Source organism: Solanum pennellii, chromosome 10 (assembly GCF_001406875.1).
Source record: "Solanum pennellii chromosome 10, SPENNV200".
Taxonomy (NCBI): Eukaryota; Viridiplantae; Streptophyta; class Magnoliopsida; order Solanales; family Solanaceae; genus Solanum; species Solanum pennellii.
The window spans coordinates 75800902-75811616 of NC_028646.1; the positions used below are offsets into that span (position 1 = coordinate 75800902).

General features: G+C 34.4%; 2 protein-coding genes across 2 annotated transcripts; one reads left to right on the plus strand and one right to left on the minus strand.

The window, feature by feature from the left end:
• The first annotated feature begins 843 nt into the window (after positions 1-843).
• LOC107032076 (F-box/LRR-repeat protein 3) lies at positions 844-6725 on the plus strand. Its single transcript, XM_015233651.1, has 8 exons — positions 844-1775; positions 3664-3789; positions 4433-4537; positions 4620-5013; positions 5100-5229; positions 5402-5696; positions 5780-6031; positions 6325-6725. Exons 1-8 carry the CDS (start codon positions 1101-1103, stop codon positions 6373-6375), a joined length of 2028 nt encoding a protein of 675 aa, XP_015089137.1. The 5' UTR covers positions 844-1100; the 3' UTR covers positions 6376-6725.
• Positions 6726-7123: 398 nt separating this feature from the next.
• Positions 7124-8915, minus strand: LOC107032250 (CASP-like protein 4B1). The gene is made up of 3 exons (XM_015233830.2): positions 8437-8915; positions 8115-8250; positions 7124-7534 (listed from the first exon to the last, which is right to left on the minus strand). The coding sequence occupies exons 1-3, from the start codon at positions 8700-8702 to the stop codon at positions 7343-7345; spliced, it is 594 nt and encodes a 197-aa protein (XP_015089316.1). The 5' UTR covers positions 8703-8915; the 3' UTR covers positions 7124-7342.
• Positions 8916-10715: the final 1800 nt, after the last annotated feature.

Sequence of the window (10715 nt, forward strand, 5' to 3'; positions counted from 1 at the left end):
AAAATGCCTTCGTCAATGCTCCCATCCTTTTTTCTGTCCTTTCCCGTACGGCATTCACTTCCAAATTATTTGACCTTTATACCCTTTTTATTTATTTATTTATTTATTTAATATACTTTCCATTTTCTTCTTCTTTTTTTTTTTTAGCAAACTAGAGTAAAAAACCAAAACATATAAAAAATATTGTTGTAACAACGATGGAATGTGTTTTATTAAGGACATTATTAGCTCTCATATTTAATTGATTCAAAATACAAGTACTTTCTCTTTGTTTAAATATATATATACATATCTAAATTTTTTTCTTTCTTTTAATTTGAATTTTTCCTTATGATTTATAATTACAATACTAATATACCGAGTAATGTCCCACAAAAAGTGGATTTTGAGAAAGGTAGAGAGTTATATTTCTATGACCTATCTCAGAATAGAAATGTTACTTTAAATACCGTCTCACCTGAAGAAAAAATAGTCCAAAGTAATTTAAAAAAGGAGCAGGGAAAATACAAAAAAAGAATAAATAATATTGAAAGTAAACGATAATAACAGAATAAAAACTACATCAAAATAATACGATAATTATACAAGAAACAACATATAGTAACAAAAATTGAAAGCTAAAAATCAATAAAAATAATTCTATGACATTATATTATATTTTAATATAAACCAACAACAACACAACGCAAGTGAGAAATAAGATATTATCACCAAGATTGGTTTTAATTATCATCCATGAAATTATCCATCCTCCAAACTAAGAGGGTATTTTGGTCTTTCAAGCAAAACTTTTTTGGGTGCCTATGGTCTTTCTAGAAAATGGAAAAAACCAACAAGGACAATAAGGTAATTGAAACTTCCTTTCTTTCTTCTTCTTCTTCTTCTTCTTCCTCCTTACTTGGTTTATTCTCAACTAGGCCAGTGTTTTTCTGTTAAACGGTTCCTTCTCAATTTTCCATCTTCTATATGTGATCAAAATTCACAAAAGGACTACTAATTACTTCTCCACCAGCAAATTTTCCCTTAAAAAATCCCACCATTACTAAGAATAACCAAATCTAAGCTGCAATTTAACCATAAAGCTACAATCTTTGTCCAAAATGATCCCTAAAAGTTCAATCTTGGGAACAATGAAGAAGCAAAAGCCAATTTCAGAAACCCTTTTCAACCCCTTTGATCTACTTTCTGAAGAAATTGTCTTTTCAGTTCTTGATTGTCTTAATGACAACCCATTTGACAAGAAATCATTTTCTCTTGTTTGCAAATCTTTTTATGCTATTGAGTCTCATCATAGGAAAATATTGAAACCCTTTAGGTCAGAACACTTGACAAAGGTTCTTAGCAGATACCCACAAGTTACCCATCTGGATCTTTCCCTTTGTCCTAGAATTACAGACGGTTCACTAACAGTTATAGCTAATTTCTGTAAGGAAATGTTGAGGTCAATCAATCTTTCTAGGTCTAAGTCTTTTACCCATGTGGGGTTGTCGAATTTGGTGATGAATTGTGGGAATTTGGTTGAGATTGATTTGTCAAATGCTACTGAGTTGAAGGATGTGAGTGCTGCTGCATTAGCTCAGGCAAAGAACTTGGAGAAGTTGTGGTTGGTGAGGTGTAAGTCTTTAACTGATATTGGACTTGGGTGTATTGCTGTTGGCTGCAGGAAGCTCAGATTGCTTAGCCTGAGATGGTGTTTGGGTGTTGGTGATCTTGGTGTGGGGTTGATTGCAGTCAAGTGTAAGGAGATTAGGAGTTTGGATCTTTCTTACTTGCCGGTAATGGAGCTTTTCTTCCCTTATAAATTTTGTTTTCGATTATGTTTTTGCCCTGTACTTTTGTGTTGGTTATGTTTCTGTTTCTGTTTTTCATGGTAAGTTAGTTTGCTTGTCTAATACAGTTCTTTTGAGCATGTTTAGACAGTATGCTCGTCGATTGGGTTGGTGTTCAGTTTACTATAATGTTCAGGATCAAATGATGTGTGTGTTCATGTTGTGAATCAATAATCGTCAGATGTGTGTGTGTGATTCTTTTTGAGTACTCTATTTGATTTCTCATTGTCATACTGGCTTATCAGATTATATAGTCTTTCATGAATCCTTGCTTCTGCCAGTACAAGTGACTGAGATCTCTAGCTTTGTAGTTACCAATTTGGTCATGGACTTGTTTTATTTGAAATTTGATGTATCATGAATGCTAAAATATGCATTTTATGTTGTAGAAGAAATGTAGCTTGGTTATGATAATTTATGCAGCTTTGGGAGTGTTAACCAATGATTTAGTAGGTAATGTGCAGATTAAGCTGGCCAAGAAAGCATCATTATATATAAAATGCTAAGCCGTGTATAAATTTCTCATTGATATCCTTAACGAAGTCTATGAGAATTGTGACATCCATGACGAAGTGCGAATCGTCAAGGGTGGGTCAAGACAAGGAATGGCAAGCTTTAGCTTGGCAAGCTTTTGAAGAAGGGGTACACATGACACCTTAAGCGAATTCACATCAGAATGGGAGAGAAGAACTTTGTGAGGATATTTTGCACAAGATTATTCTTCATTCTCTATCCTCCGTAAGGGTGGAAAACTTCATGAGTTTGCACTGGTCAACAAGTGCTGATATGTCTCAGGTTCAAAACTAGACGATATCTTCCTATCTGTATAAGCTTTAGTATGCAAAATTACTCGGTATGTGTGCCGGTGGGAGGTAGCAGGTACTTGGTGGGTATGCTCAAGCTGGCCTGGACACCAATGTCATATGCTGACGTGTAACTCGGTCTCAATGCTGATTCTTTTTGAAATTGAACGGAAAATTTTCACAGAACATTAAATATTTAAGATTATTAAACATTTGCTAAAATTTTACATTTTCTTAACTAATTTCATTCCTGTGTGTTGCGCTTTATCTAGTTGGGAGATATACAAGTACTGAAAAAAGAGTCTGCTTATGCAATTTGCACATTTCTTGCACTTGGCATGCTTCTGGCCTTGAGTATGTCGAAAAGGAAAATTAGTGCAGAGTCCAGCTTTTGAATCCTAATGAACACCTCTGCTCGACATCCCAGTGTATCTTCAGATGAATAATAATGTTTTTCTTATCATACTCATCCTGACTTTAAGTTATTGGAGGTTCTATGCTGTAGAGCATCTGTCTGTATTTTCTTGATATCTGCTCAGCTTAAGGATAGGGTGAGACCTAGCAAAAAATTTGTGTTTTTTAGCACCTTGGTGATTTTTCTGATGTCCAGATCTCAATCACACGTGGTGACTGTCATAACATGCTTCTTTTTCATCACTTGATATGGGAAAGTTCTTGTTCATGTGATTTCGAAGTCCTATCTGACTTATGAAGTTACCACAACTTGGATATGAGCTTAAATGGAGGGACATAGACAGTGAAGATTCATATAGCTGACCCCAACTTGCTTGAAATTAAGGCGTGATAGTAGTTGTTGGTTTGTAGTTTCCTACAAGTTCGGTTCAGAACTTAAATTCCAGATGTACCAAGTCTCCACTGACTGGCTGTATTTATGAAGTTGTTATATGTAATCTGTTTCTGTTTTTTGTTATTACATCCCATCTCTTTTTCCTTCTTTGTATTTTTTTTTGTTTTTGTCCAGGCTTTCTTTAATGATCATACAATAATGTGTTGATCTTCTTATTATACAGATCACTAATGAATGCTTATCATCAATCTCGAAACTGCAATATCTTGAAGAATTGATTCTAGAAGGCTGTTATGGAATTGATGATGACAGCCTTGCGTCCCTCGAGCAAGGCTGCAAGTCACTGGAGGTATGTACTTTGGAAAACTGTTTAGAACTTTGATTCTCACATTTGCATCTCCTTGAGAAAAAAAATGAATGATAAAAAATGAAGAAAATATTGATGTATGAAATTGCCAAAAGTCCCCGGGGCTTAGCTCAATTGGCAAAGGTTGAGGGACTTGTGACTTAAGTTACTAGTTCGAGCCCCGTGTCAATCGAACTAAGTCTGATATTAAGTGGAGAAGGGAGGAATGAACCCATCATCCCCCTAGTTCCGAAGGCTGCGGTTGGTCCTAAGGGTTGTATCCTAATGGATTTCTCAGTCATCAAGAAGAAATTGCCCTAAAAATTGTCAAATTGTCCTAGCTCCAAGCACTTCTTCTTTTAGATGTACAGATATATGGATTTTTTTCCTAATAGTCTAGTCAATAATTGGATATTACTGTGCCAACGCCACTCTAAGTATTCTGAGATAGTTAAAGAACTAGGTAACTCAGATTGTACGCATCCCTACCTAATCGTCAGATGTCCCAAAAAAGTGGATTATTGTGCAAGTCAAGTGTTGCCTTGCATGTATTCATGCCTTTTGGTCCTTTTTTCCCTCTCAAATGACTTTTTCTTTGCAAGGTACTATTGACTAATGTCAGTGTATGTATGTTGGCTCTTTTCAGAAACTTGATATGTCAAGCTGTCAGAATGTTAGTCATGTGGGTTTGTCATCTCTTACTAGCTGTGCTGGATGTCTGCGGCAACTTGTACTATCATATGGTTCTCCTGTAAGGGTTAAAGGACTTGAGCATCTTTCAGTAGTATTGCGTTTTTAATTTGATTGTTGATTTCAAATTACTGGTATTTCAGGTTACACCTGCTGTCGCAGATAGCTTGCAGAAGCTTTCTAGGTTGCAGTGCGTCAAACTAGATGGCTGCCAAGTTACATGCTCTGGACTGATGGCTATTGGAAATTGGTGTGTCTCACTTAAAGAACTGAGCTTAAGTAAATGTGTGGGAGTGACAGATGAAGGTCTCTCCTCCCTCGTAACGAAGCACAAAGACTTAAGGAAGCTTGACATTACTTGTTGCCGCAAGATCACTTACATATCAATTTCCCATATAACGAATTCTTGTGCCTCCCTTACTTCTCTTAGGATGGAGTCTTGTACTCTAGTTCCGAGAGAAGCTTTTGTTCTAATTGGACAGCGTTGCCAGTACCTTGAAGAGCTTGACTTTACAGACAACGAAATTGATGATGAAGGTCATCCCTTTACCTTAAAGGTCTCAGGCTTCTGTTGTAATTTTGAAAGTTCCACCTTTATATCTGACGGTGTCCTACATATGCAGGTTTGAAGACCATTTCCAAGTGTGCCAGCCTTTCCAGCTTAAAGCTAGGGATCTGTTTGAATATAACCGATCAGGGTCTTATGCACATTGGCATGTGCTGCTCAAATCTTAAGGAGCTTGACTTATATAGGTATGTATTTCACAGTTCATGGGATGTTATTTGAGATAGTGTAACTATATATCTTGTGCAGTTTTTTTATTTTTTATATTCTTTTCTTTTGTGATGGATTGGTTAAACTCACTTTTAATTACGGAGTACTAGAGATTGAGTGTGCTGATTACTGGGTTATTATTCTTGACAGGTCTGCTGGAATTTCCGACTTGGGAATATTAGCAATCTCTCGTGGTTGTATTGGCCTTGAAATGATCAATATTGCCTATTGCAATCGTATTACTGATAGCTCATTCATATCTATATCGAAGTGTTCAAAGTTGAATACACTTGAAAGTCGAGGTTGTCCTCTTGTCACATCTTTAGGTCTTGCAGCTGTTGCTGTGGGATGTAAGCAGCTTACGACACTAGACATAAAAAATTGTCACAACATTGATGATGCTGGAATGATTCCACTTGCTCACTTCTTGACAAACCTCAAACAGGTAACCACAGCTTCTCTTTCATTGACATTGACAAACTGGAGCATTGACATCGTATATAAGTTGGCCATCTGTCTATTACACAGATAAATTTATCCTACACTTCAGTGACGGATGTGGGGCTGTTGTCTCTTGCCAGCATCAGCGGTCTACAGAACATGACAATCCTGCACCTCAAGGGTCTATCTCCTGGTGGACTAGGAGCTGCACTGTTGGCTTGTGGCGGACTTACTAAAGTTAAGCTGCAGACATCATTTAAATCATTGCTACCACAACCTCTCCTTCAACATCTAGAATCCCGGGGTTGTGTTTTTCAGTGGAGAGAGAAACCATTTCAGGTATCTTTCTCATATTTATTTTTACCTACTTTTTCTCTGATAATATGTGCGGTACTTATATGGTTGTCAAAATATACTGTTGTGTGAATCAATTAGAATTACATATTTTAGCTAAAACATGACATGGTTATTACTTTATCTAGAGGATCAATGCAGTTTCAGTGGCTTTCTTGTTTGGCATTTAATGAGACAATAAAATTAAGTTTTGATTATCTTGTGGTTATAATGATGAAAATCACCTTTTTTTTCTTGGTCTAGTCATTAATTATCTTTCTTTTATTGGTTAACCACAGGCTGAAGTAGATCCAATATACTGGAAAATTCAGCTGGACAATTTAGAATGAAGACTTGAGCCCTCAATTTGAGCCATTTATGCGAGTGTCCTAAAATGGATAGTCGCCCCAGAGCCTCCGGAGTCCTTACTTCATCTGTTAGCACTTCATCAGGCAAGGTGCATTGTTTATGGCGACTGTTTTCCCTGTTAAGTGTCTGCAACTTGTTCGTCTGTCCATTCAGCATTGCCCCAGCATCAAATCAATTTTTTCAAAAATGTTATGAGATGGATTAAACAGATCAAAATCATGTTTATTGTTTAGCAATCAATATCTGGGTTTGTGAATGTTTATTCCTTTTCACTAATGTGATTTCACGTGAAGTTACTTCAAAATTTACTCTCAATTAAACAGTTATTTGACAGAAATAGCTGTGCTCGTACCGTAAGAACTTTTTGCCCCCTCAAACTCTTTGAGCCTTTCAGTCTTAAGAATGCCAGTTGATACCATTAAGAAGATGAAACATCATAGATTTCTTGATAGGCTTTTGGTCAATCCCTTGATGTGATTTCTTAAAGTAGGGGTGGAAATATGATAATTATACAGTCCAAACGAATAACTGACTTTGTTATAAAGAGGTTTGACTGTGTGAGTTATGCCATTGATCTCCCTAATGTTTAACATCACACCGTGATGCGAAAGAATCAATTCTTAATTAGCATTTGCTGACAACTTCTCTGGATATGAACAGCTATTCTTGTTCAATCAATTCACTTCATCAGATATAATGTTGTCAAGAAGTTCTTGGACATGTAGAGACTTTAAACTAAAAGAGCACTCCTTCAATTTGATGACAATTTCTTTACAAACAGATAAAATTTGCACTCTGAATTTCATTCCACAGGTATATGAATGTTTCTGTAGTTTTTGATACATATGTACATGATCAAAACAGACACAAAGAATTAGTAACAGATGTACATGGGCAGAATGAAGTTGATCAAAGAATTATCAGACTTGGAATATCTAAAAGATGTGATCAAATGTAGGATTTATTTGAAAGCTTATGTCCAGAAATGAGAGCTGAGACTGCCAGAGCAAAGAATGCCAGGAACTCCATGCTAATTGCTGCTACTGAAGAATCTGTGAATATGTTGTCATTGTTTTCTCTCATCCTATTTGTCAGTGGCACAGCAGATGATGCAGCTGATAATAAGAAGTATGCTACTACCTGCAATTCCACAAAAAAAGAGAGTAAGAATTCAATCAATTTCATGTCTCACAATCGATTTAATCAAGAACTAGCCTTCAAGGCTTTGGTTTCAGAGATAAAGAGGGCAATCATGAAAGACACTTACTAGTGTCAAACTTCATGATCAGTAAATGAAATCAAGTTAGTATTAAGAACAAAATCAGAGAATGGAGTCCACTGGCATGAGAATCAAGCGAAGTAGAGACATAAGAGGATCCAAAGAAAAGAAGCAAGATGGTCGCGAATGTGTGAGTTAAGCGCATATCACTAGTTAGAATCTTATCACGGACAAAAACCTAGTGTTTAAGTTAATAGAGAGACATACACATTACCTATCCAGTGTAATCGCACAAATAGGGTTTAGGAAGAGTGGTGCATATGCAGCCTTCCCTTACCTAGTAAAGGTAAAAAGACCGTCTCTACTAGACCCTCAGCTCAGCTGACATTTCTTGGTTATAAGCAATTTTAATCAAGCTCTTCCCTTTTTCACAAATCTTGTTGACTACTATTCATCACATTTGTTGAATTCAATTGTTCATGTCAATGGAAAATGACCAACCTGATCACCTACGAAGCCAATTAAAGCTAATTTTTGCCGTGAAAAAGATTCCTTGCCAGTTGAAAGTTCTTGAATTTGTCTCAGAACTTGAAATCCTGTATATAATGAAGACAGAATTGCAATAGCCAACACATACCTGTTTTGATCACAATCCCAAAATTCCATTCAATTTTCAAGACTAGAACAACATCTCCAACAAAAACATTAGCAAACAAATACATAATACACCTCACTCCACTCGTCTCGACCGTGTCAGTTGAACAATCCAAACAGAAAAAGTATTATTATACCAAAACGAAGCATAGACGAAAATTGGTAATACCTATATTCTTCATATTTATCAAAATCTTTCCAATCACCATGAGTATTACTAGCCATAACAATGAAAGCAATCAATGAGAAAACCAAAGCAAGTCCATGCAAAATTAAACAACCCCTTTTCACCAAATCTTCTCTCTTCCATCTCCTCACGATTTCAGAGACACCGGTGCTGATTTCCGGTGCCTGTGTCTCTCCATTTCCGGCTGCCGGAGGTGGAGTTGGTTCAGGCAAAACATCAGTCACCTTATGGGCATTTACATCAGTCATTTTCTTCCTAAAAAATTATTAGACTGATAAACCAAATCAAGAATTATCGATAGATATTGGGAATTGGAAAGTGGAAGAAGAAGAAGAAGAATGAAAAAAAAATGAGAACTTTTTTACAGAGACAACAAACAACTAGAATTATCTGTTATCTTTGCTGTATTTGACAGCTTAATTTTGTCGCCATCTCAAAGTTAGCTCCAAATGAGAAAGCGATTCCTACGAAATATTTATTCGTATCTAAGCTTAAATCGAGATCTCTAATTACGGAGAGAGAACAATTTATTTAATTCCTAATTGTAATTATAAGGAGTGTAATGTTATGTTCTGATCTTTTTACACCAAAATGTTAACATCCTCATTCATATTATTTTTTCCTTTCGATTTAAGTGTAATTTTTTTCAAATAAAATTTATGTATTTATAATCTAGGTAGAACGTACCATAAATCAAAATAATTGATAATTCAAAATACAAAAAAATATGTATGAAAAATTTACTATCGAAAATAGATTTGTTTGAATGTCGAAATCTAAAAAGTATCATATAAATTAGAATAGAGGCACTAGTTGTTACTCTCTCTGTCCACAATTAATTGTCGTAATTTTTATTTTTAGAATCAAACTATAAAAACTTTAACTAATATTTTACGATATATTTTCCATCATATCGATACGTCAAAACTTGCATTTATAGTACTTTTTATATACATTTTAGGTATTTATTTTTTTAAAAAAATATCAAATTAATAAATTTTAATTTTAATTTTAAAAACTAGTCAAATTAACTTTTAAAAAATGTAATATGACAATAAAAAGTAGGCGGATGGAGTATATTTCAATTTTAATTTGAGTAATTTTCAATTCAAATTAAATAGGATGGTTTTTATTGGCAACAAGAGTCCCAAAAGGAGTTGTTAAAAGCTTAAATGTGGGTGTTTCTAAATAACTCGAGTGGTTCCTGCTGAGTTAACTGATATTCCAAGTCATCTAATTGAAGAATAATATTGGTTGCAACTTTTTTTCTTTATAATGATTTTAATCGATACACGTCCATTGCTTATTTGACAATTATTTTTGCTTTTTATAACTTATATCGATAATTTTAATTTTTTTTTGTGTCTGATTGTTCCAGCACAATTTCAGATATGTGATGTCTAGTAGGGGTGGGTTGTGGACATGGCATGATATGGTACGATATTTAAAAGTTTTGATATTTGATTTTCAAAATATTATATCAGTATCATACTAATTAATTTGTTATGGTTTGGTATATTAAAATTTGATTTTAGAATTTTATAATATGGTAAATTGATATCATAATTCGTTCAATTTCGATTAGTATCTACTCGTATAAATAGACTATTATGATTTCGACAATTGAAAAAAGGTCTTTAACTGTATCACACTAACACATTACACATGCAGAAACATATATTCGAAATAAAGTACAAACAACTTTTTTTATTAATCAATTATACTTCAAATACATTTCAATCAAAATAGAGTAGTCAAACATTAAATTTATACTAATACTAGATTGCATATTTGTTAGTATTTCAATGATACATATGTTGTTTATATAACTATATACTTGGGTATAATATTCGACATTTCGATATGTTATATTTAAATATTAAATATCGTGTCGTATACAAAAAAAATAAAATATATACCATATATACATATCCACACCAAATACCACAATATCGAAGTTATAGAGTGTGTTTGGTATGAAGGAAAACATTTTCTGAAAAATGTTTTCCAATTTTCTCATGTTTGGTTGGGGCAAAAGTTTTGGAAAATGTTTTCCAAATCAACTCATTTTCCTCAAAATTAAGGAAAATAACTTCTCTTTAAAAATTAAGGAAAACATTTTCCAAAGCTCTCCTCCAATGTAAATTACATTTTTTTGGGAAAAATATCAATTTAAAAAAAATATTTTCAATTTCAAAATTTTATTTTTTCACCCGATCTCTAACCACCCTCCCCCCTCACCCCTACCAGCCCCCTCACCC